Raw genomic sequence first — 27,387 nt, 5'->3', positions numbered from 1 at the left:
GCAAGAATAAACATAGACAATCCCTAGCACTACAAGAATATAAAATAAAACAAAAATAATTTTTAAAAAAGAATATAAAAGCTGGGAAGGTGGCTCAGTGGTAGAGTGCTTGCCTTGCATGCGTAAGGCTCTGAGTTCGATTCCTCAGCACCACATAAGCAGAAAGAGCCCGAAGTAGCACTGTGGCTCAAGAGGTAAAGCGCTAGCCTTGAGCTGAGGGACAGTGCCCATGCCCCAAAGTTCAGGCCCCACAACTGACCAAAAAAAAAAAAAAAAAAAATATATATATATATATATATATAAATATATATATATATATAAACCAAAAATTAAAAGTAGAAAGCTAAGCACTGGTGGCTTATGCCTGTAATCCTAGCTAGTCAGGAGACTGGGATCATGGTATGGAGAAGAAAAATCATAAGACTTTTTCCCCTTATTTTTGGTGCAGATCCTGGGGCTTGAACTCAGGCCTAGGTGCTGTCCCTGAGCTTCTTTTGATGAAGGCTGGCAATAGACCACTTGAGCCACAGCTCCACTTTAGCTTTTTTGTTATTTATTGGAGATAAGAGTCACACAGAACCAGGTTAAGTCAATGGATCACACCTGTAATCCTAACTACTCAGAGGGCTGAGATGTGAAGATCATGGTTCAAAGCCAGCCTGGGCATGAAAGTCCATGAGACTCTTATTTCCAGTTAATCACTAAAAAACTGAAAGTGGCTCTGTGGCTCAAAGTGGCAGAGCTTTTACCTTGAGCAAAAAAGCTCAGGAACAGCGCCAACGCCCTGAGTTCAAGACCCACAATTAATCCCCCCACCCCCTGGGGGAAAAAAAAGTCTCATGGACTTTACTGCCCTGATGGCTTCAAGCTGTATCCTCAGATCTCAGCCTCCTGAATAGCTAGGATGACATGAGCCACCAGCATCTGGCTTATGAGACTCCAAATAATCACCAAAAACCCAGAAGTGGAACTATGGCTCAAGTGGTAGAGTAGAGGTCTTACACAAAAAAAGCTCAGGGGCAGTTCATCCTGAGGACCAGCACAAACAAAATCAGAGTAGCTTTGAATATTAAATGAACCAAGATAGGGCTGGGAAGGTGGCTCAGTGGTAGAGTGCTTGCCTTGCATGCATGAGGCCCTGGGTTCAATTACTCAGCACCACATAAGCAAAAAAAAAGAAAAAAAGCCGGAAGTGGCGCTGTGGCTCAAGTGGTAGAGTGCTAGCCTTGAGCTGAAGAGCCCAGGCCCGGAGTTCAGGCCCCACGACTGGACCCCCCCCCCAAAAAAAATGCTTGTGAATCAAGTTCAGAACAATAAATGAACCAAGATAGAACAAGTGTAATTATTAGGACTTAAGATACAGAGCTATTGTCGGGCGCCGGTGGTTCACGCTACTCAGGAGGCTGAGAGCTGAGGATTGCGGTTCAAAGCCAGTCCGGGCAGGAAAGTCTGTGAGACTCTTATCTCCAATTAACCACCAGAAAACTGGAAGTGGCACTGTGGCTCAAGTGGTAGAGCACTAGCCTTGAGCTTAAGAGCTGAGGAACAGCACCCAAGGCCAGAGTTCAAGCCCCACACTGACCAAAAAAAAAAAGATACAGAGCTATTTCATGTAGGGTTAAAATAAACGAATCTTTAAAACAAATGAACTACCAGAAAAAAGAAAGATAAACTGGATATGAGGGTAGATACTGGCTATCCTAGCACATGACAGACTAAGATTGAGGATTTAAGTTCAAGACCAGCACAGGCAATGGTTGGTTGAAGTGGTGTGCACCTGTTATCTTAGCTGGGAAGTACAAATACATGGACCGTGGTGCAGGCTGTCCTGGGCATATATTTGAGATTCTATTAAAAAAATAACAAAGGCAAAATTGGCAAGCCCTAACAAGTGCAAGATTCTAACTCTTGACTTCATGATCTAAAATCAACTAAAAAAGAAGGAAAAAAAAAAAAAAAGGAGAAAAGTTCCCTCAGTATTTTATTTTCTAAACCAAAGACCAAACAGCAGGAAGAGATAGCCAGCTTGTGTGGTTAACTGGATTCCTCATTGACAATTGGTAACAACTAATCCTTTGCCATTCTATTTCTTTCTCCTTCCTTCTTGGTGAAACAAACAAACAAACAAAAAACCCTCATAAACATGAAAGAACAATCTCTTAAATAAAAAGTAGACTGGTGATATGCTATGATTTATAAAGCAATTTCTTTAAAAGCAACTTATTTTCTAGGAAGGAGTATCTTAGTTTCTACATAAGAATAAATTGCAAAATGTAGAAGAACTAGCCTCTAGGGGTTAGATTCCAGAAACTCTACACTTACAGAAAATGGAAGCTAATATATATGAAAGTAAAACACTCTGCAGACAAAGTGCCACATAAATATTTAATGTTAATAACAATCCTGCCTGTAGTTGAGATCTATTCTTGGAAAAAACTAAAAGCTGTCCTGTAAAATACATCATAATTTTTTGTAACTAGTTTAGTTTGATCTGTTTACATAGTGATAATATAAATTAATTCTCAAGCTAGAAAATTTGTTTTAAGATTATAAAAACCTAACTTGTAATATCCTTTGAAAAATATAAAAATTGTTTTTCCTATTTTCTTTTTTTTTGGGGGGGGTGGGGAATCGGTTGTGGGGCCAGAACTCTGGGCCTGGGTGCTGTCCCTCAGCTCTTCAGCTCAAGGCTAGCACTCTACCACTTGAGCCACAGTGCCACTTCCGGCTTTTTTCTTTTTGCTTATGTGGTGCTGAGGAATCGAACCCAGGGCCTCATGCATGCAAGGCAAGTGCTCTACCACTGAGCCACCTTCCCAGCCCTGTTTTTCCTATTTTCATGTACATACATATATGTGTCTGTAGCAGATTTTTACTAATGGTATTGGAATCTACAGCAAAAGACAGAATTACACATTTTAGGCGGAGTATCCCTAATGTATAAACTCCAAAATTCAAAATGCTTCAAATCAGAAACTTCAAAATACTGACATGATACAACAGTGAAAATTCCATTCCTAATGTGACAAATACAGTCAAAACACAGACATAGTTGGAGGCACTGCTCTGTGGTATTTACATAGCAAGTGGCAAGGCCCTGGGTTCAAACCCTAGTACAACCAAAATCAACCAAGCCAGAACACACTAAAAATATTGTATAAAATTACTTTCAGACAGTAAGTATAAGGAATGTAAGAAATGCAAATGATGTCATACTTATTAGAGCTGGATCCTGACCCCAAGAATCTCATTAATTATAGAAATATTCCAAAATTCAAGACTCTTCTGGCTCAAGCATTCTGGATTAGGGACACTCAAGCTACAGAATTGATATTACATATTAGTGAATTTAAAAGCAAACACCTGGGCTGGGAAGATGGCTCAGTGGTAGAGCGCTTGCCTTGCATGCCTGAGGCCCTGGGTTCGATTCCTCAGCACCACATAAGCAAAAAGGAAAAAGGCAGGAAGTGGCGCTGTGGTTCAAGTGGTAGAGCGCTAGCCTTGAGCTGAAGAGCTGAGGGACAGTGCCCAGGCCCAGAGTTCAGGCTCCATAACTGGGCCCCAAAAAAATAAAAAATAAAAGCAAATATTTAGTCCTGATAAACATTTCAAAGTCTCACCAGCCATATCTTATTTCCATGTTTTTATGTTTTGGAGTACTGGTAGTTGGACTCATGAATCATGCCCTCACACCTTTTGCTTCAGCTAGTTGTTAACTTGTTTGATTATACTGGAGTTTGAACTCAAGGCTTGTACTTACTAGGCAGATGCTCTGCTGGGGTGATCTTCCTTTTGTATCTCCTTCATAGTTGGCAAACAGACAGATAGCCCTAGAATTACAATCCTCCTGATCACTGTCCCTTGACCAGCTTGGTTTATAGGCACAACGGACTATATGCCCAGCTTCTTTAGTTATTTCTCATGCTTTTTGAATGAGGCTAGCCTTGGACAACATTCTTAGTAGCTAGGATTACAGAAACTAGATAGTGTTTCACTAAGTTTTTACCCTTGCTGTCCTCAAACCTACTATTTCTACTTGTCAAGTAGCTGGAATTACAGGTGTGTACCAGCACATCAGGAATTTCAAAATTCCAGATCTGCTCACTCTCTTATGGAAGGCATTATAACTCTCTACCTCTACATGTCCCATCTCAGCTTTCCTAATCTCCTTTACCAATCCATCCTAGCAGGCTTACTCATATTTGTATGCCCATTTATATGCCCATTATTTGTTTATTTTTTATGGTGCTATGGATCAAACCTAAGACCTTACTCATGGTATGTAAATGCTCTACCACAGAGCCACATCCTCTACCTTATATGTATTTTAAAAAGACAACTGAATTTACCTGGGAAGTCTGTTAAATTTGTGCCTGACAAGAGCACACTTTCCACCACACTTTTCACAAGAATATTCAAGTTCTTCTGCCTACAGAAAGGCAAGAGGGGAAAATAAGAATGAAGCTGAATCAGAGTTAACCAATAAATGCACATCATCTTTTCTACTATTACTAGTTCAGTGGAATGACAACTCTAAACCAGTTTATACTTTGTGTCTTGAGTAACAAATTAAAATCTAATATTTACATGTCCTATTCCAGAATTCCTTAATGCTGTGTGTATGTGCACGCACACACGTGCTTGAACTTGGGGCCTGAGTTTTTAGCTACCACTGAAGCCACAGGCTCCACTTTCAGCTTTTTGGTGGTTAATTGTGAGAAAAAGAGTTTCATGGATTTTTTTTTTTGTCTGGGTTAGCTTCAAACCTTGATCTTCAGATCTCAGCTTCCTGAGCAGCTCTACCCATTTTCTTAATGGAACTCAATCTGGTGACAGCCAATTAATAACAACTACACTAAAAAGGCCAGTTTGGGATGGGTACTACTTAGAGAAAACTGAAAGGAGAAATCCTTAATATTGGAGATAAAGATATATAGGAAAATCTTTAGCATATAATAGGAATGGTAGAGAATGATTATATCAATCAAAATAAAACAAAACGAAACAAAAAAGCAGAGAAATTATCTTTGGGTGGATTTAAACACCCATCATTTAAAGATCAGATTAAACAAACAAAAATCTTGAGGAAAACAACCTCATGTTGCTTCAACAAAATAAGGAGCATTATTATTCAGATCAAGAGGGATCTTGGCAAATATACACCAGTTAAAAGATCAGCTACACAACAGGCCTGATTATACTGTAAAAATATTCTGAATATCTGTGAAAGTATAGCATACACACTAATGATTCTTCCTTCCTTTTCCTATCAAAGTACATACCACCTAAGAAAAAACAGTGGTTTTCATTCCTCAACAATTAGCACATCAGCTTATACATAGGAGAGCCATTTTATTTCATATTACCAAATTTGAGCATGTATTACTGCAAATGCCTTCATTAGTATTTGTTTAAAATGATAAACTTAAGATTATCTAAGAAAAACTTTGTCATTTAGTTAAATATACCATGTATTTAAACATCCAATTTTCTTCAATGAATTATCAGATCAAGCTTTATAAAATAAGTATTCATAAACATTTTTCATTTGCTTCCTTTCAAATACTTTTGCTGAAATTCCACCTTGAAGAAACACATTTCAAAGACAATTTCGTGTGATATATAAAACATAGTTTATTACATACCCTAAAGAAAAGGTCAAGAGAATCTTGAATTGAACGAGGAGGGAGTGGTTTTTTTCTTCGAGGAAGGTCAATGGAGAGATCATTAAATTGTTCTCTTTTGGGAATAGTTTCCCCACATCTGAATAATAAAAAGGAAATGAATGTAACTACTTGGAACAATACAAAAATTCAAATATACTAAAAATATTACTCTACTATGGAATTTCTAGTGCCAAAACAAGTAACATTAAGGACTTTTTTGTGCTGATTTTAATATCGTTTTTAAGTTAATACAGATAAAAATCCTTGCAAATATTTAAGTACTTTTAAAAAATGTTAACTTTAAAATTTATATATTTTAACAATACCTTGAGCTTTAAAAAAATTAAAGTATAGCTGAGGCACAGGGCTCATTCCTGCAATTCTAACTTCTTGGCAGGCTAAGAATGGTTCAAGGCAAGTTAAGCAAAAAAGTTCACAAGATCCCATCTCAACCCATATGGTACAAGCCTGTCATCAAAAGCTACATGGGACACTGAAAATGAGATGACAACTCCAACGGAAGGGAAGTTGAAGGTAGTAGCATGCACTCCTACTGGGTAGATGAAGTATCTATCTTCCCATTGGGGAAGCCTAAAAAGTAAGTAAACTGCTGCTCAGTGGGATGCTCAGATAGGAACTGGGACCCTATCCTAAAAATAACCAGTGAAAAACAGATTTGGAAGAGTGGCTCAGTGGCATCACACCAGCCTTACAAGCACAAAGTTCTGAACTGAAACCCCAAGTACCACCCCCCCACACACACCCCTAAACAAAGTATAACATATATATAGAAGAGTGAATTAATCATTGTAGTAACATCCATATTACTACTGATGAATTGTTTTCACTTTTTGACTATATGAACACTACTATGAAAATTTTGTGTGTTCCATGCATCATATAAGCCCTTTTGTTAGGTAGCAGCATCATTTGGTTATTGAATATATTTTTATAATGCTTTTAGAAAATGGGTTCAGAACAAATACTCATGTTTAATTCTCTTAGAAGCAAAAACAAATTTTTAGACAGTTGTAGCTGACTGCTTCACTTGTCCTCTTGTTATTATACTTTAGTAATATACAGCTTTCAGCCCAGATTTCTTACTGCCACGGAGCAAAATTGAAGAAAAAGGAAAAACATATTTTTCATTCAACAAATATTTACTGAGTGCCGCTGTCAAATGTGCCCTGTAAGGAGACAGAGCACCATAACCTGTGGAAGGTTGGTAGTCTGAATGTAGTATTGGAAAGAACAATTTAACATGGATTTGGTTTTATTAAAATAAGCAACTAATAAGGAAAACAAGTATTCTTGCATAACTTAATCTCCATGGACCAATGAAAAGACAAAGTAAAGCACTGTAGATCAAAATTATTTAACCCAGCATGGCAATGCAGGCCAGTAAAACCAGCACTTGGGAGATGGAGAAAGACAATTAAGAATTTGAGGTCCACTTGGTTTACTAGGGAGCTCCATCCACCCTGGCAACATCCTATCTCAAATCTAAATCTCAAAAGCCAAATCCTATCTCAAAAACTTAAAACCAAAACAAATAAACTATGAAACAGAACAAATATATATCACACAATACTGAAAAATCTCCTTGGTTCTCTTCTCAACAGCATTTTTTTTTTGTGCCAGTTCTGGGACTTGAACAGGACTCAGTGTTCGAGCTTCTTTTGCTCAAAGATAGCAATTCTACCCATTGAACCACAGCTCCACTTCCAGCTTTTTGGGAAGTTTATTGGCGATAAGAGTCAGACTTTCCTGCCCAGGCTGGCTTTAAACTGTGATCCTCAGATCTCAGCCTCCTGACTAGCTAGAGTTACAAGCGTGAGCCAGGGGTGGCCAGCTCAACAAGCATTTTATAGAAAGACTGAAAAAAAAAAAAGAGATTTGGTATAATCTATGAGTTTATTATGCCTGCATTCTCCCCCCTCGTCCCAGCATAGGAAGGAAAATAAAGTAAGAATTCAGAGTATTTATACCTACAAAACCAGCAATTCAGGAAATGGAGGTAAGAGGATCATGGCTTAAGACCTCCAGGCAAAAACTTAGTGAGACCCTATCTCAAAAACAAGCCTTGTGAGGTAGAGCATGCCTGGTAATTCCAGCAACTTGGGAGTTGGAAGTAGAAGGATTGTAGTCAGAAGCTGGCCCAAGCAAAAACCTAAAACCTTTATCTGAAAAAATTGAAAACAAGTGGTAGAGTGTTTGCCTTATAATCATCAGTTCAATCTCAAATACTGGAGAATAAAATAAGAGGAATTCATAGCATTTGGTATAAGAAAGTTTTAATCACTTGTGATAAAGGATTAAAGAGGGAAAATAGTTTGCTTAGAGACTACTTACGCTTTACAAATGATGGAGTGCTGAACCTCAAACTCCAAATTAGTAATAACAGGACAAGTGTATACTCTGGTAGCTGAAATATCTGGTGAATTTTCTTCTCCAAGAACAGGCTCAGACTTCCAAGTTTTATTTAACTTTTCCATATCCTCTTTTAGTTGGTCTAGGCACTGACTTAGAAATTCATGAGCATCCTAAGAAGACAATAACATCTGTCTTCAGATCAAAACAATTTATTACCATAATAACAGCCACTTAAGTTACAATTTATACAACCAAAGTTCTTTGAAATCAGTTATGTAATCAAAGTCAGGCTTATTTATTTAAGGATTTTAGGGTATGCGTTTTATGAATAAAAGTAAATGACATCTGGAGCTGGTGACTCACACCTGTAATCCTAGCTAAGCTAGTGTTAAACAAAAGAAGCTCAGGGACAGCTCCCAGGGTCCTGAGTTCAAGCCTCAGCACCAGGCAAAAAAGACATAAATGACAAGGACTGGATGTAGTTCAGTGGTAGAGCACTTGCATAGCATGCATGAAACCATGGGTTCATGCCTAGCACTACAACAAAACAAAAAAACAAAAACTGTAACTAAAAACATATGACAAGTTTTATATTCTTAACTATGTAGTTATATTAACATGATGAATAAATGTCTTCACACTTTACTAAAAAAATACTTTTTCACTGGCAAACTACATTTGTATATTAAGATATGAGTTGGGCAATGGTGGCATGCATGCGAAATTCGGACATTTGAGAGACTAAGTCTTTAGGGTTGACAGCTGAGGTCAGCCTGAGATACATAGTAAGACCCTGCCTCTAAAACAGAATAAGATCAAATACACAAGAGTATTATTGAGCTGCATCGTAGCTCGTTTTTTTCATCCATGATGACCATACTACACAAATAACATTTCAAAATAAAAACCTTGTTGCCTATTAAATAATTTCAATTTCCCATATCTAAAAATGTTTGAAATAATTAATACTCACATTCTGCATATAACCAGAGAATCTTTCTGCTGTAGCTGAAATGGCATTTTTAACCTTCTTTAGTAATTCTTTTTTGGTCTCTGAATTACAGACATCTTTTTTAACAAGCAAGTGTGCAAAGCGTCTGATAAAATAAGACACAGAATAAGCATGTTTTAAAAAACACCAAATGGCGTAATATTTTGGATACTACTAACTATAATACATAAAATTTTGAGTGCAACAATTAACATAAATGGTCCTTTAGGAAGTACTTAACAATTACCTAATAAGTGCATTAAGTGGAATTTTCTTCCATGGGATACCCTGTTTAAGTAAGTCGTTTGCAAATGACTGGAGTGAAAACAGAGACTGCAAAATAGCATTCATATAGCATGTATTTCCCAAGTTGGAAAATCTGAAATTGAAAGAAAAAAATTTATTAAATACATTAAAATATATTCAGAATAGCAAAGGTAGGTAGGTTCCTGAAGTAGATTCAATACAGCACTTTGGCATGCATAAAATCTACCATGAGAAATAAAATAGAACACATTTGGAACTACAGGAAACTTCTTGTGTATGTGTATGCTGGTCCTGAGGCTTGAGCTCATCACCTGGGCACTGTCCCTTGAAACTTTTTTTATGTGTATGTGTGCTGATCCTGGGGCTTGAGCTCAGAGTCGGGATGGCGTCCCAGACCGTTTTGCTCAAGGGCTAGGAGTCACAACTCTACTTCCAGCTTTTCTGGTAGTTTAGTGGAGATAAGGGTCACCAACTTTCCTGCCCTGGCTGGCTTTTAACCATGACCCCCAGATGTCAGCCTCCTGAACAGCTAGGATTACAGACGTGAGCCACTGGTGCCCTTTGATCAAGGTTAGTGCTCTACCAATTGAGCCACAGCTCCACTTCAGGTTTTCTGGTAATTAACTGGAGATAAGAAATCTCAGAGACTATCCTGCCCCAGCTGGCTTTGAACCGTGATCCTCAGATCTTACCTTCCTGAGTAGCTAGGATTACACTGCCATCCGCACCTGGCTAGGAAATTTTAACACACCATTCTCAGAATGACAAAACAGATGAAAACAGGTAGAAAAGTAAGAATACAAAAGATCTAAAGTCATTTTGTTAGCTATAGGAGACATATTAAAATGTTATCTATCATTCATAAAAACACTACTGTGGCTGGGCACCAATGGCTCACGCCTGTAATCCTAGCTACTCAGGAGGCTGAGATCTGAGGATCATGGTTCAAAGCCAGCATGGGCAGGAAAGTTCGTGAGATTCTTATCTCCAATAAACCACTAGAAAACCAGAAGTAGTGCTGTGGCTCAAGCAGTAGAGCACTCACCTTGAACTGAAGAGCTGAGGGACAGCACCCAGAGTTCAAGCCCCATGACCGATCAAAAATAAAACAACAACAACAAAAACACCCCACTACTGTGTCTTACAGTATCTAGTAGTTTCCACTGTTATGCAGGACTGTAGTGCTATTATATTTATACATTTATGGCTATCATACATTCAATGTGAATTCTGGCTTTTAGCACTAAGTATTCATCTTTGTCTTATTTAATAGTTTCTGGGCTAAGTTCTACTTCTTATGTATCCAGACTGCAACCTTTATTCTTTTTCTTTTTGAGAGTGGGTCTTACTATACCCCAGGCTGGCCTCCCTTGCCTCTGGTTTCTGAGTTACAAATATGATACATTTATTTTTATTTTATTTTATTTTTGGGTCCGGTCGTGGGTCTGAACTCTGGGCCTGGGCGCTGTCCCTCAGCAATTCAGCTCAAGGCTAGCGCTCTACCACTTGAGCCACAGCGCCACTTCCAGCTTTTTTGCTTATGTGGTGCTGAGGAATTGAACCCAGGGCCTCAGGAATGCAAGGCAAGCATCTTCCCAGCCCCATATGATACATTTATTAATGTAGTTGGTCTCAACTGTCATAATTTTTACTTATCTAGCATGGCTTTTAGAAATATTTGAGATTTTTGAAGGCTAATCATTTTTGTTTTATTCTTTTTTTGTTGTTGTTGTTGGTTGTGGGGCTTGAACTCTGGGCTTGGGCACTGTCCCTGCGCTCTTCAGCTCAAGGCAAACGCTCTACCACTTGAGCCTCAGTGCCACTTCCTCATTTTTGTTTTAGTTGTTACATCTACACCTAAATTTTCTACATTGCAATTAAGTCCATCTGGATTGTTTGTTCTTAGACTCACAGCTCTTATTTTAGTTTCTTTCTCTCTTCCAATTTTTTAAGTGTGATTTTTATTACCTTAGTAGAAAACATTAAGTTTATATACTACACTTCTAAATGTGTTCCCACGGTTGTTTAACTTATCTCTGTAATCGGAAGAGAGGAAGTATTCACTCTTTATCTTCTGGCAAGGCTCCAGTCACATTTTGGATGGATAAGCTCATCTTTTTTTCAGGAAGAGAAATGCATGTAGTATTTTGAATTTTTCCATTTTAAAATATTCCTAGCCTGAATACCATTTAGCTTGCCATAAATCTTTTTTAACTCTTTCTTTAATCAAGTCTTGAACATAATGTTCACTGTTACTTTGTACATCATATTTTTTGGATTAAATTTTTTTCCTAATCTTTAGAATCTAATAGCTGTCTTAAGATATGTTTTGACTATTGCAGGCTGACATTCCAGGTACCTGGAGGGCTTTTTTTGTTTTTGTGGGTCATGGGGCTTGCTCTGGGCCTGGGCCCTGTCTCTGAGCTCTTTAGCTCAAGACTTGAGCCACAGTGCCACTTCCAGTTTTCTGGTGGTTAGTTGAAGAGTTTCATGGATTTTCCTGCCCAGGATGGTTTTGAACGGTGATCCTCAGATCTCAGCCTCCTGAGTAGCTGGAGGGCTCTTTTAGTGTATAGATGGAAGGTTTTATTTTGGGGGAAGTTCTCTTAGATTACAGTTATCAATAGTAATACTAGTGTTCTTTTTTCTTCAGAAGAAGAAAATTATTAAATACATAAAATTACATACATATTATATAATATATATTAGTTATATGTAATATAGCTTTTTTTTTTGTCTATTTCTCAGTTCAACCAGTTTTTCCCAGACCACCTGAACTTTTTTTTTTTTTTGGCCAGTCCTGGGGCTTGAACTCAAGGCCTGGGCACTCTCTGATCTTCTTTTGCTCATGGCTTGCACTCTACCACTTGAGCCACAATACCATTTCCAGCTTTTTCTGTTATGTGGCACTGAGAAATTGAAGACAGGGCTTCCTGCATGCTAGGCAAGCACTCTACCACTAAGGCCCATTCCCAGCCACAATTTTTAATTCTCTAGTCTCAGTATTTGGTTGATTCACCTCTACTAATGATGATTCTTTGCAGCTGTTACTTCTGGTACTAGTCATTTTCACTCCTTTCCCTACAATCAGTGCAGAAACTATCAAGATCTAAACCTATATTCAGTATTTTGGTCTCCGTATTTATTATCTTTCTGGAAATAATGTTTTTCTAAGTCTTCCCCTCATATATATTCTCTTTCATGTAGTTTTTTAAGTCTTCAGTTCCGAACTATGAGGGAAGCTTAGGCAAAAGAACATGAACCCTGCAGGAAATTGGTTTGCTTCTCTACTTGGAAGATCACCTCATCTCTTAGTAATGTTAAAGCACAGGTTACTTTTTTATTATCCTTTAGACCTGGCAGTTTTCTACTCAGATGTCTTCTTGTAAAAGAATTTTTGATCAAAGTGCTTAAACTATTTGAAATGCTATTAGTTTCTGAAAGAGGATTGAAAGAGATGTAATGTTTAGACTTACAGGCAGTATACACGAATAAAGAATTGGAGAAGACTAGAGCATCAACACTGGACAACATAATGATGCCGTCAAAAGAGTCTGAAGGAAGAAAGTGATAGACCAGAAGTAAACTATAAAATACCCAAGAGGTTGTAAGAGGAAAATCTGGATGAAGAATGGTTACCAATATAAGAATGCTGTCAGTCCTGGAGGCATGGTTTAAATGGTAAGTACTAGCCTACCAAGTACAAGGCCCTGTGTCAACTCTAGTACTACAAAAAGAAAAAGAAAAGAAGAGAGAAGAGAGGAGCCCAGGAAGTAGACAAAAGTAAGGATAATAATCTGAGACAGATCAATCAGAATGAAGAACAAAGGAAAACATGTATTAGAAGAACTACTGAAAACAGAACAGGAAAGGCAAAAACTCATAGAGAAAAGTGAAATGTTTTCTCTAAAAAATTTTTTTGATGTTTTCTGCTAATAAACGAAGCATCTATTGTGGATAAACCAAATTTCCAGTGCTACTCCTTGAAGTAAAATGATGAGCTTAATGTTGGCATTAAAAAAAAATTTTTTTAAGGCAGTAATTTGAGTAACACTAAAAAGCTAACAGATTTTGGAAGTGGGGGGTGGGGTCAGAAGTAGGATTTGGCTTAATTTGCTTAGCTGGCATTCTATCACTTGAGTCATGCATCCAGCCCTACTTTATAATACTTTCCTGCTCAGACTGGCCTTTGTGATTTTTCAGATCTCAGCTTCTCGAATAGCTAGGATTATAGCCATAAATTACCCAGCAACAGCCTTAGGAGGGCAATTTGTAAGAATAATTTTAATTTAAAAAACAAAACAACAATAACAACAAAAAGCACCTCAGAGTGCCTTCCTTAGTCTCAGCAATTTTACTTCCAAGAATTTACCTTATAGAAAAATTCCATCAAGCCAGGCACAGGTGGCTCATCCCTGTAATCCTAGCTACTCAGGAGATCTGAGGATTGAGGTTCAAAGCCAGCCTGGGCAGGAAAGTCCATGAAACTCTTATCTCCAAATAACAACTGGAAAACCACAAGTGGTGCAGTGATTCAAGTGGTAGAGTGCTCACCTTGAGGTGAAAAGCTAAGGGGCAGAGCGCCCAAGGCCAGAGTTCAAGCCCCATGATGGATTAAAAAAAAAAATTCCATCAAGTATTAAGAAGTACATCTTTGTCTACAAGAATGTTAATTCTAGAGTATCTTATAAAGGGAAACTTAAGTGCACAATAACATGGTTGAAAGGTAATACATAGGGATACATACAATTAATGAACAATGAAAAATTTAAGAGAACATAGAGCAAACTTAAGAGAACTGGAGCAATTGCCTGGATTTTTAACACTGCTGAACTACTGGGGGGGAAAAAACAAACCCAAACCCCAAACCAAACCAAACCCACCAACACTTTGAGAGAGCTAACTTTGCTAAGCCTTAATTTACCCATTAAAGCAACTTTTTTCCCTTGAATTTGAACTCAAGGCCTTGTACTTGCTAGGCAGGTACTGTACCAATCAAGCACTTTTTTGCTTCAGTTATTTTTTGGATAGGGTCAAGAGTTTTTTCTGAGGTCAGCCTTGGAGCATGATCCAATCTAAGACCTTCTACATAGATAACAGGTCTGTGCCACCCTATCTAATGTTTTGTTGAAATGGGGGTCTTGGGAACTTGTTGCCTAGGTTGGCCTTGAACCACAAACAATCCTCTGTATCTCTTCTCTTGTTTCTGAGTAGCTGATATTACAGGGCTCAGTCACATCAAGGTACATTTTTTTTTTTCCTTTTTGGTGGCACTGGGGATTGAATTTAGAGCCTCATACCTACCAAGTAAGTGCTCTCTACTTGAGCCATAACTTCAACCCCCTTTTTGCACTAGTTATTTTTGAAGTAGAGTGTTGCTTTATTCCTGGACAGGTCTGGGCAGGCCTGGGCTTCAATCCTCTTAGTTATGATTCTCTTGTCACTAGAGATTACAGGCTGATGGGTCCACAACACTAAGCCCAGCCATTGTACTTCCCTTTGTAGCTGGGATAACAGACACAAGCTACCTTACCCAGCCATTAGTTGAGATGGAATCTTGTAAACTTCTCTTTGATTGGGCTGGCCTGAAAGCCTGATCCCCCATATCTCTGACTCCCACATAGCTAGGATTACAGAGTTTAAGACTGCCTAGTAGATTTTTTTTTCCTTTGATTTAAATATATCTATCTTATAGAACTTTTGAAAATAAAGGAAAAATGAGTTTACACACCATATAGCATTTAACATATAATAAACACTCTGGGCCTGGGTGCTGTCCCTCAGCTCTTCAGCTCAAGGAAAGCACTCTACCACTTTAGCTACAGTGCCACTTCCAGTTTTCTGGTGGTTTATTGGAAATAAGAGTCTCATGGACTTTACCTGCTGGGGCTGGGCTGGCTTTGAACAGCTATCCTCAGATCTCAGCCTCCTGAGTAGTGTGAGCCGGCTTTTTTTTTTTAATCATTACTAGTCAAGAGGCTGAGATCTGAGGATCTGAGTTCAAAGTCAGCCTGGGCAGGAAAGTCTGTCAGACTTTTACCTCAAATTAATCACCCAAAAGCTAGAAGTGGAGCTATGGTTCAAGTGGTAGAACTCTAGCCTTGAGCAAAAAAGCACAAGGACAGCATCCAGATCCTCAGTTCAAGCCCTAGGACCATCACTAAAAAAACCCCCCAAAACTGAAAGTATCAAAGAGTAGGACTAAGTATATAGTATTGGAGGATATACCTTGAACTCCTATATATTTCAAAATTTAAAAATTGTTTGAAAAACAATTGTTTGAAGCTTGGCATTATAGACACACTTATAATACTAGCTACAGGCCAGGCTAAGTTTTTAAGAGGAAGAACTAAGGCCAGCCTGGGCAGAAAAAAAGAGCTGGACAAGGTGGTATGTATCTGTTATACTAGCTACTGGGAAGCTTAACACAGAGTATGTTCAGGTGCATACCATAGTTGGAAGCAACTATTCAAGCAAAAATTGGGGCTGGAGGTATGGCTAATTGTAAAGGGGCCTGCTTATTAGCAAGCACAGGGTCCTGAGTTCAAAACCTCAGTACTGCCAAAAAAGAAAGTTGTTTAGAGACTAAATACTAGATTTAACTTATTTATCGATATGATACTTTTTTTTATAAGTAACCTGATTTTTAAATATTTTAGAACTTTAACTGTGACTCTTTCATTATTTTAACAAAAAAGCATAATTCAGTTGAATCACATGAAAAAGAAAATACAATTTACCCACCCCTGTAGTTGCTGCTGTTGGTGAGAGGAAAGGGGCACTCTTGGTTTGTTCCAGCCAGTGTAATCCTGGTTATACCTCAGTTTCTTCACAGAAAGAGGAGATGGCTGAGGAAGAAATCCCAAACTTCTTTTGGCAGAGGGAGTCTGGCTTGAAACATTAGTCCTATTTAAAAAAAAAAAAAAAGCATAATGAGAAGAAAAAAATAAAAATTTGAATATTTCCCCCCCTTAGTCGATTCAGAGAAAGTAAAGGGGAAAAAAAAAATTTTTTTTTTAGTAAATTTTGGTAATAAAGATCATTTTGGAGAAAGAAACTCATAAATGTCAGTACCACCCCCAAAATGAACCCTCATAAAAATAATTATTAAGTCTATTGATAGAAAACTAAATTTTACCTACTGACTTACAATCAAAATTATCCAAGTTAGTGGGTGAGATGTGAGGATCACAATTTGAAGCCAGTCCAGGCAGGAAAGTCTATGGGACTCCTATCTCTAATTAACCACCAAGATGCAAGAAGTGGAGCTATGGCCCAAAAGGTTGAGCACTACTAGTCTTGAACACAAAAAGTTCAGAAGCATAAAAGCTCAACAATAGCACCCAGACCCTGAGTTTTTATGCTCAAGGCTAGTGATCTACCACTTGAGCCTCCGCTACATTCCTGTTTTCTGGTGGATAATTGAAGATAAGAGTCTCACAGACTTTCCTGACTTGGCTGGCTTCAGATCTCAACCTCCTGAGTAGCTAGGATAAAAGGTTGTGAGCCACCAACGCCTGGCTGAATACTTGACTTTTTAGACTTCTTTCAATATTATTTTTGTAATTAATCTGGTCATTTTCACATATCTTTAAATGAAGCTTTTTATTAAAAGTTTTTTCTCTTCATATATATATATATTTTTTTTTTTTTTAGTAGGTCATGGGGCTTGAACTTGGCCTGGGTATTGCCCCTGAACTCTTCTGCTCAAGGCAAGCACTCTACCACTTGAGCCACAGTGCCACTTCCGTTTGTTTTGGGTGATTAACTGGAGATAAGTCTCACCGATGTTCCTACCCAGGCTGGCATCGAATTGTGATCTCAGCCTCCTGAGTAGCCAGGATTATAGGTGTGAGCTACCAGCACTGAGCTGTCTTCAAACATTTCTTATGGAATGTTTAGATGTGGAGTGGAGATGGACATTCTATTATTTTGAGAATCTGTACTGTATTTAACAATTCATTTGCAAACCAAATTAATGTTGGTTGGTTCTTTTCCCTCCTTTCTTCTTTCTTTGGTCATGGGCTTGAACTCAGGGCCTGGGTGCTGTCTCTGAGCTCTTTCGCTCAGGGCCAGCACTCTACCACTTTTAATCATGACGCCCTTTCCATCTTTTTATGGTTAATTGGAGATAAGAGTCTCATGGACTTTCCTGCTCAGGCTGGCTTTCAACCATAATCCTCAGATCTCAGTCTCCTGAGTAGCTAGGGTTACAGGTGTGCGTCACCAGCACCCAGCTAAAGTTTTTTAAAATTTGGATTTATTTAATATTCTTCTAATAAGCAGAAGAAATATCCAAAGATTCTAAGCTCTTAAATTCAAATAATTTAGTTGTCACTACTACAATTCAGTTGTACTCAAGGCTGAACACAGCATCAAATTTACTCTAATAATTTTACACAAATAATACAATGTTTTTATGATTTTCAACTTTAATAAAAAAAACAAAATATAACGTGTGTGCGTGTGCGTGTGCGTGTGCGTGTGCGTGTGCGTGTGTGTGTGTGTGTGTGTGTGTGTGTGGTACTGGGGCCTGATCTAGAACCTGGAAACATGACTAGTCTAGGCACAACCAATAAGTAGTCTTAACTAAAATATTTCTGAAGAGTACTTTTTTCTTTTTCCCTGTTTTTTTTTGTTTTAGTATCAGTACTGAGGCTTAAACTCTGGGCTTCATGCTTCCACTTGGCTTTTTTGCTCATGCCTGGTACTCACCTCCTCTGGCTTTTTTGCTAGTTAACTGGATATAAAAGTTTCATGGCTTAATTCTCAGATTATCAGCCTTCTGAGTAGCTAAGGTTATAGGCATAAGCCACCAGCATCCAACCAGAGTACTTTCTAACTAAAATGTTAAGATTCTACTATTCTCATAAATTTTGATATTATTTGTTCCCACAGTACCAGGATTTGAAGTCAAGGCCTTGTGCTTATTCAGATTGCTTGATGGTGTTCTACACTTGAGCCTCCAGTCCTTGACACTCCTAAATTAGGGCATTTATTTAGTTAATGCAAATTCCATCATTTAATATTCTGAAAAGTGAATGCCTTGAATTTTTCACAAGGAATATAACCAGTGCATACCTATCTATGTTAGTGCTGCCAGAAGAGTAATCCTTGGAGCCAGCTCTGCTACCATAAAATGATGATGATTGCAAAGGTAAAAGTCCTATAAAACAAATGAAGCAAATTAATACCTAAAATCAATCACTAAAGCTCACTTAATAATAAAATTACACTTCAGGTCTCTTATATGTAATTAATGTTCTTTTTTTCCCCTTTTCATCAAAGTAAAACTTATGAATGCTAAGAGATTAAGTACTCTGGAAAAAACTGCAACAGAAAAGCAATGTTCCCCTGACCTAACTCTGCCAGTTCAAATAGTTTCTGGCCATTTTTTTTTTTTTTTTGTGGGCACCAGAGCTTTTAATTCAGGGTCTTTTGCCCACCTGCTTTGCTTGCTCACTTTATCATTTGAGTCACACCTCCAGTCCTGCTTTTTGTTTGTTATTTTGGAGTTGAGTCTTACACACTTTTTTGCGTAGGCTGGTTTTTATCTTTTATCCTCTGATCTCAGCCTCTTGAGTAGCGAGGATTATAAATGTGGGATACTGGTACCTGGCTCTAGCCATTTTATAGTTTTTCTGACTTTTTCCACAGTGCTAAGTAATGTGTTTCCAGTATTTCTTGATTTATTCATTTAAAACAGTACCAGCTGATTTCTTATTATTAGAGAAAAGTTTTAAATATTGGATATACTTTTTTTCTGTAGGAGTCAATGTCACAATCGCAAACTACTGAAACAAACAGTTCTACTGGTCTGATCAAGCAAACTCACACTATTTATCAAGATCATGACACATTTTAGCTTTAACTTCAAAAGGTAACATAATATTAAAATCAACAGCAGATATCTAAGTTAGAATTCTGGATGATAATACAGATTGGTAAGTGGGGGAAACACCTGTCAAAAAGTCAGGGATAGTCTAAATTCAGGAATAGCCTCAGTGCCACTTCCAGTTTTCTGGTGGTAGAGATAAGAGTCTTTCAGCCTTTCCTGCCCGAGCTGGCTTGGAACTGCATTCCTCAGATCTCAGCTAGGATTACAGGCATGAGCCACCAGCACCTGGCTAAATAGTATTTTCTAATAAATAGTAATATTGATGACTTTTAATTCCAACCTTCGAATAAATGCTTACTTCTAAAGAGTATAATAGAAAAATAAAAAAGGATGTAAAGCTTGGATTCTTATTAAACAGAATGGAACTTTTTATTACTTTAAAATATATTAGTCAATAACTGGGTATAAATTAAGTGTTCAAAGCTAGTACTGGATTTTAAATTATTCCTGAATAATGTAGACATATATCCCAGTATAGGTTTTTATTTCTATTTAATATATTATATAAATAGAGCATCTCCTTACCTGAGGTCCGATTTTCTTCTGACTGTTTCAAGCTCAGCTGCTTTTCTCTACTGCTGGTTAAGTATTTTCGTGAGGGATCTGTCATGGCCTTGTTATTCCTGAAGTTGATATTTTTAGATTAATATTAATATGATTGTAAAAAGATACTCTCCATTAAGAAACTGTATTTCAATTTCCAAATTCATTTATATGCTTAAAAGTTAGGCTATAAAGTTATTAAATGCTCAAGAGATTTATCCACCTAACGTAAGAATTATGAAAATAACTTTTTATTACTAAGAGTCAATGTATCCACTGCTCTAGCAATTAAATAAAAACAAAAGAGCATTTTCTTTATAGACAAAAATCATATCAGTGACAGCCAATGTAGGTTTTTCTTGGCCCAAAACAGAACAGATGAAATGATTCAAAAACTAAGATTAAAAGAATCATTTAAAAAAATAAAGCTGTTTTCTAAGTGGGATGGCTTACATCTGTAATCCCAGCTACTCAGTGGGTAGAGATAAGAGTGGACAGAGGTTCAAGGCCAGCCTAGACAGCCTAGACATCAACATGGTACTCTGTTCAAATTGAACATTTTTCTAGTGGTTATAACTCTCAATATCAAGAACACTGATCAAGCCATGCACCAGTGGCTCACACCTGTAATAAATACTAGCTACTCAGGAGGCTAAGCTCTAAGGATCACAGTTCAAAGCCAGCCCAGGCATTAAAGTCCCTGTGAGACTCTTATTGCCAATTAACCACTTAAAAACTGGAAGTGGTGATATGGCTCAAGTGGTAGAGTGCTAGCCTTGGGCACAAAGAGGCTAGGCCCAGGCCCTGAGTACAAGCCCCACAACTGAAAGGGAGGGAAGGAAGGAAGGGGACAAGGGAGGGAGGGAAGGAAGGAAAGGAAGAAGGAAAGACAGAAGAAAGCAAGGAAGAACAGAAGGAAGGAAGGAAGGAAGGAAGGAAGGAAGGAAGGAAGGAAGGAAGGAAGGAAGGAAAGAAGGAAGGAAAACTGACCAAGTGTGATAAATGCTCTGAAAGCAACTTACGATGATGAATCATTTTCCTTAGGATAATCTTCATTCAGCTCTGAACCAGATGATAACATTCTTTTCCTCTTTTCAGTGCTATGAAGAACAAAGGGCAAAAAGGGCTATTTTTAAAGTTATAATTCATACCATCAAAAATTATAAACCAGCATATTCAAGAATAGAATGTGACTATTGTTATGAAATATTCTATACCACACTTAATGTACTACTTATGTACATGCTTAATTCATGTCTTTGACATAAACTACCTATGACCTAATTCTCTACCAAAAATGTACTCTCTATCTTCTCTTCTATTTCAAATTTCTTTTTTTTTATTGTGAAAATACTTTACAGAGGGGTTACAATTACATGAGCAAGGTAATGAGTACATTTTTTTATCAAGCATTGTTGCCTCCTCCTTTGTTTCCCCTTACCATCCCCCTTCCCATCTCCTCCCTCCCCATCTCCCTGCCCCATTTCAAATTTCTACAGAAGACATCTATAAACAAGTTCACCAAACAAATAGTCTTTCTTACCGGTTTTCTAACAATCCTGACCTAAGAGGTGATGTGGGTGATAAAGAAGGAATTGTCCGAGGAATAGCTATTCCACTTCCTGGTACAGTCTTAATCGGTCCTCTACCTGGATGACCAAGAACTTTTCGAAATGGAATATCATCTTTAGTTTCCAAACTTCCTCTTTTTGAAGAAGCCTGTAATAATAATGATTGAGATATTAAAATCCTCAAGTTCACTGCAAACTTTTAAGAACACTGATTCTCACATAGGGGCTATCAAAAATATAATGGGAAACTCGTTTCTTATCTAACTGATTGATCCATCCATCCATCCATCCATCCATCCATCCATCCATCCATCCATCCATCCATCCATCCATCCATCCATCCAGCCAGCCAGCCAGCCAGCCAGCCAGCCAGCCATCCATCCAGCCAGCCAGCCAGCCAACCACCCACCCACCCACCGATCCACCCATTCAGATGTTTGGCTTTTTTGCAGTGCTAGGGATCAAACTCAGAGCCTTATATATAATAAGTGCTATTCTAGTGAGCTACATCCCCAGCCCCTATAAATGTATTTTTTTGTGTTTTTATTGTCGGTCGTGGGGCTTGAACTCTGGGCCTGGGCATTATCTCTCAGATCTTCAGCTCAAGACAAGTGCTCTACCACTTGAGCCACAGCGCCAATTTCAGTTTTCTGAGTGGTTTATTGGAGATAAGAGCCTCATGGAGTTTCCTGTCCGGGTCTGGCTTTGAATCCTGATCCTCAGATCTCAGCCTCCTGAGTAGCTACCGGCATATGGCCTATAAATGTATTTTTTAAAGCATTCTAGGTGATTCTAATGCATAGTTGAAGAAGAGAAATTAAGCTTAACATTTATTTTCCTGCAGTATTATTAACTTCCTCGTGAGTTCAGGTTGGCCTAGAATTTGCCATCCTCCTGCCTCAGTTTTTAGGTATTGGAATGGTCATGTACCATCACACCAGCTCTCTTGTCACATTCTTGCTAACCTAAAAGTTCCACAGCATACTGAGGCAGAAGGCAGGAATCCTATCATTATTTTAAAAAAAAAAGAAGATGATACAGAAAGACACAGATCTAGCCGGGCACTGGGCGCCAGTGGCTCACACTTGTAATCCTAGCTATTCAGGAGGCTGAGATCTGAGGATCGTGGTTCAAAGCCAGCCCGTGCAGGTAAGTCCATGAAACCACCCGAAAACCGATGTGATGCTGTGGCTCAGACAGTAGAGCGCTCGCCTTAAGCTGAAGAGTGCAGGGATAGCACCCAAGCCCAGAGTTCAAGACCCACAACCGACAAAAAAAAAAAGAGAACTGATTTTTGGAAAAGTAAAATATATATATCTTGATTACAAGAAAGAAGAAGAGATGAGGTATCCCTCAGTGGTAGAGTGTGTGTGTTTAACTTGCAGTATGACCTAAGTTTGATCTCTAGCACAACAAAAACCAAAAAACAGGGCTGGAAAGGTGGCTCAGTGGTAGAGCGCTTGCCCTGCATGCGTGAGGCCCTGGGTTCCATTCCTCAGCACCACATAAGCAAAAAGAAAAAAGAAAAAAGCCGGAAGTGGCGCTGTGACTCAAGTGGTAGGGCGCTAGCCTTGAGCTGAAGAGCCAAGGGACAGCGGCCAGGCCCAGAGTTCAGGCCCCACAACTGGACCAAAAAAACAAAAAACAAACAAACAAAAAACAACCAGGTGACAGTCAGTGGCTTATGCCTCCCTAGCTTCTTGGGAGACTGAGATCTGAAGATCAAGGTTGAATGCCAGCCTGGTGACACAAATCCTAGAAACTCTTATCTCCAATCAACCACCAAAAAGATGAAAGCTGGGGTGGTAGAGTTCAAGTGGTAGAGCACTAGCCCTGAGCAAAAAAGCTAATTGACTGTGCAAAGCCTTAAATTCAAGCCTTTCAACTTGGCACAAATAAAACACAACACAACAATATGAAATAACAATGACATTTAATTGCCACAATTCAAATGCCAAGTCATGTATACTCAGCAAGACAGTCCTATTATTTTGAGAGGATTCATGTTTGGAGGAATAATGCTGGGTAGAAGGAAGATGAGAAAGTCTATTCATGTAAGAAAACCAAAGAATCTACTGTATACATAGCAAGACTATCCAGAGAGAGTAGGATGCAAACATATTAACTGGGAAACTGTTTTAGACAAACACTCTGCCAGGTATGTTTTACATCTCTACATTAAGACCTATGTGGGCTGGGAAGGTGGCTCAGTGGTAGAGCGCTTGCCTTGCATGCTTGAGGCCCTAGGTTCGATTCCTCAGCACCACATAAGCAGAAAAAAAAAGCCGGAAGTGGCGCTGTGGCTCAACTAGTAGAGTGCTAGCCTTGAGCTGAAGAGCTGAAGGACAGCGCCCAGGCCCAGAGTTCAAGCCCCACGACTGGACCCCCCCCCCAAAAAAAAAAAGACCTATGTGATTTTACTATGGAAGATACGTCCAATTACTTTTGTTTTATAGAATGACAAGCTTAGGACAGAAAATTAAAAAACCTCTAAGGTCACTTGAATGAATAGCTTAAAGGTTATTTCTACTTACAAATGTGTTCATCTCAAAATAATTATGTTCAGTGAAAAAAGCCAGATACTTCACTTTCCCATCCCTTAAATATACACTAATTCTACCTGGAAAAAACTTCAAAGTGTATAATCTACAGTAATAGAAAGAAAATCAGGTGGTGTTTTCAGGTAAGGACCAGACAAAAGAGAATTACAAAGGGGGGTCAGCAAACTTAGAGGAGGACTATGACTATCTTCAACATGCTGATTACTTTAAGGTGTACAGGCCAAAATATATCAGATTACCAGGGTTCCAATGGCTCATGCATGTAATCTCAGCTACTCAGGAGGCTGAGATCTGATGATCATGGTTCAAAGCTAGCCTGGGCAAAAAAGTCCCTGCTAGACTCTTATCACCAATTAACCACTCAATCTGGAAGTGGCACTGTGGCTCAAGTGGTAGGACGTTAGCTTTGAGAACAAAGAGGCTCAGGAACAGGGCCCACAGCTGCCCCACAACTGATCAAAAAAACAAACAAAACCATATACATATATCAGATCATACTTTAAACACATTTAACTACATGCAATTACACATGAATAAAAATGTCCCTCCAAAACATGAATCATGAACCTAACAAAATTTAAATCTTTTCTATTGCTTAGTCCAGTAAACAGACTAAATAATCACCTCCCTTGGGGCTGGGAAGGTGGCTCAGTGGTAGAGCGCTTGCCTTGCATGCATGAGGACCTGGGTTCGATTCCTCAGCACCATATAAGCAAAAAGAAAAAAGCCAGAAGTAGTGCTGTGGCTCAAGTGGTAGAGCGCTAGACTTGAGCTAAAGAGCTGAGGGACAGCACCCAGGCCCATAGTTCAGGTCCCATGACCGGACCCAAAAAAAAAAAAAAAAAAATCACCTCCCTGTTTAATCACATAGAATTCATAAATAAATTTTCTTATAGAACTTCAAAGTTTAACTTTATGCCTAGCTTTCTTTTGCAAAACAAACTGAGAGACATAAAGATAGCTAAATTGTGATAAGACTGTTTTCTGATGAGGTCTCATAGCTAGCTGGCTTATGTATTAAGCCAGGCGTCAGTGGCCCACATCTGTAATCCTAGCTACTCAGGAGGCTGAGATCTAGGGATCGTGGTTCAAAGCCAGCCTGGGCAGGAAACTCCATGACACTCTTATCTTCAATAAACCACCAGAATTCCCGAAAGTGGCGCTGCAGCTCAAGTGGTAGAGCACTAGCCTTGAGCCAAAGAGCTGAGGGACAGCGCCCAGGTCCAGAGTTCAAGTCCCACAACCAACAAAAAATAGGATAAATAATAATAATAATATGCATTTGCTTTGTAAAAAGCAAAGAGAAGATCTCAAAAATCAGTATGGTGTTATACAGTATAAAGGCAAAGTAGTATTTGTAGGGCTGATTGTATATTTAGTATACAGTAAGCGTATTACCTTTTGAGCATTATCTCACAGAACTCTTGAAATGTTATTATACATAAGTATTAAAGGCTCAGGATTCTTAAGAAATTTCCCCAGTGACCCCACCTAGTAAGTAGCAGCACCAAGTCTTAAACTCATATCTAATTCCAAAGCCATGCTTTAAAAAATTATACTGTTGCTCATTCTGATGACCATGAGACATCAAGTGCTGTTCAGTAAAACTGTATGTAAGAAGGAAAGAATGTGATAAATCCTAGAAAGTCTTCCATAAAAAGTTTAAAAAAGGGCTGGGTGTCAGTGGCTCATGCCTGTAATCCTAGCTACTTAGGAGGCTGAGATCTGAAGATCACAGTTCAAAGCCAGCCCAGGCAAGAATATCCATGAAACTCTTTATCTCCAATTAGCCACCAGAAAACCAGAATTGGCACTGTGACTCATATTAGCCACCAGAAAACCAGAATTGGCACTGTGACTCAAGTGGTAGAGCACTAGATAAAGAGCTCAGGGGCAATGCACAGGCCCAGAGTTCAAGCCCACAACCGACAAAAAGAATGTTAAAGAGAATGCGATAGTCAAAAGGATAAATGTGGGGCTGGGAAAGTGGCTCAGTGGTAGAGCGCTTGCTTTGCATGCGTGAGGCCCTGGGTTCGATTCCTCAGCACCACATAAACAAAAAGAAAAAAGCCGGAAGTGGTGCTGTGGCTCAAGTGGTAGAGTGCTAGCTTTGAGCTGAAGAGCTGAGGGACAGCGCCCAGGCCCAGAGTTCAGGCCCCACGACTGGACCCCAAAAATATTTTTTTTTAAAAAGGGTAAATGTTAGCTATGTGGAAAACACCACGGTGACAACGCCAGAAGTATTTAATATTACCATCTAAATTCTACTTCCTGAAACTATGTACTATGTCTATGACTATCACTTTCTTTAAAAAGCTAAAAAGATTGATGTAAACATACCTGATTGTCTGAATAAGAAAGTTGTCTATTCGTTTCCTTCTGCGATGCCCTGCTGCTTAGAATGGCTCCAAAACTACCAGATCCTTGAGGTGTTTTATTGGCTGGTAACAAAAAAAAGAAAACAAAAACAAAAACAAAAGTAGTATTTTTGAAAATCACTTACTTAAAAAAAGATTTTTTATATAACATTGAAGAAATGGAACAAAAGGAAAAAGTTAAAACCAAGGGGACTTACTAATAGGACACACATCTGAGATATACAGTAGTTAAACTTTATAGTAATGAAAATCTCAAGCAAAATATGCAAATAATACAAATATGTGAGAACATATAATAGGATGGAATTTGCAAGACAAAAAGAAATACTAAAAATTCTCCAGTAGAGTTGGTTACTAATAACTATGGAAGAGTTAAGTTCTGTATCTAAGGCATGAACATTAATACTAAATGCAGGAAATGTCAAAAATGACAGGTGTTCTTCCAGTATCCTATTCTCCACAGCATTCTCTACAAGTAACAGTGTATCAATCAGAAATAAAGCTGAGGATCAAGTGGTAGAGCACTAGCTTTCAGCAAAAGAAGCTCAGGGAAAGAGACTGAGCCATCAGTTCAAGCCTCAGGACTGGTCCAAGCGAAAGAAGAAAAAAAAGAAACACCCAAAAAACCCACAAAGGGTCTGGGGATGTGGCTTAGTAGTAAAGTGCCTGCCTAGCATGCATAAAGCCCTGGGTTCGATTCCTCAGTACCAAATAAACAGAAAAAGCCAGAAGTGGTACTGTGGCTCAAGATGTAGAGTATTAGCCTTGAGCAATAGAAGCTCAGGGACAGTGCCCAGGCCCTAAGTTCAAGCCCCCCAGGACTGGCAAAACAACCACAACAAAAAAACCCCACAAAGTTTATCAAGCGGAATAACTGATTTCTGTTCTAAGAAATTCATGTTAGCTTAAACATTTAAGGTATTCCACCAATATGAATTTGTATGTACTTTTTTGTGTTTACTTTTAAAAGTATTTTATGGTCAGGCACTGATGGCTTATGTTATAATCCTAACTATTCAGGAGGCTGAGATCTGAGGATCACAATTCAAAGTCAGCTCACCCAAAAAAGTCAATGAGACTCCTTAACTAACCACCAAAAAACTAGAAGTGGAGCTATGGCTCAAATGGTAGAGTAATAG

The 27,387-nt window shown here is 38.5% G+C and overlaps 1 protein-coding gene across 4 annotated transcripts in view; it reads right to left on the bottom strand.

The window, feature by feature from the left end:
• The window catches only part of Usp37 (ubiquitin specific peptidase 37), an 83,833-nt gene that overhangs the window by 37,924 nt on the left and 18,522 nt on the right, over positions 1-27,387 (bottom strand). For all 4 annotated transcript variants that reach the window (XM_070017199.1, XM_070017206.1, XM_070017209.1 and 1 more), the window contains exons 5-15: positions 26,211-26,311; positions 21,282-21,457; positions 20,761-20,838; positions 19,721-19,818; positions 18,379-18,463; positions 16,042-16,203; positions 9,278-9,409; positions 9,013-9,136; positions 8,019-8,209; positions 5,646-5,763; positions 4,350-4,429 (exon numbers count right to left, since the gene is read on the bottom strand). In XM_070017199.1, coding sequence (XP_069873300.1) covers positions 4,350-4,429; positions 5,646-5,763; positions 8,019-8,209; positions 9,013-9,136; positions 9,278-9,409; positions 16,042-16,203; positions 18,379-18,463; positions 19,721-19,818; positions 20,761-20,838; positions 21,282-21,457; positions 26,211-26,311 — 1,345 coding nt within the window. The remainder of the gene's footprint in view (positions 1-4,349; positions 4,430-5,645; positions 5,764-8,018; positions 8,210-9,012; positions 9,137-9,277; positions 9,410-16,041; positions 16,204-18,378; positions 18,464-19,720; positions 19,819-20,760; positions 20,839-21,281; positions 21,458-26,210; positions 26,312-27,387) is intronic.

This window comes from Dipodomys merriami, unplaced genomic scaffold, assembly GCF_024711535.1.
Source record: "Dipodomys merriami isolate MVZ:Mamm:240054 unplaced genomic scaffold, mDipMer1.0.p SCAF_1, whole genome shotgun sequence".
Lineage (NCBI taxonomy): Eukaryota > Metazoa > Chordata > Mammalia > Rodentia > Heteromyidae > Dipodomys > Dipodomys merriami.
This window is presented reverse-complemented; position numbering and strand designations above follow the sequence as displayed.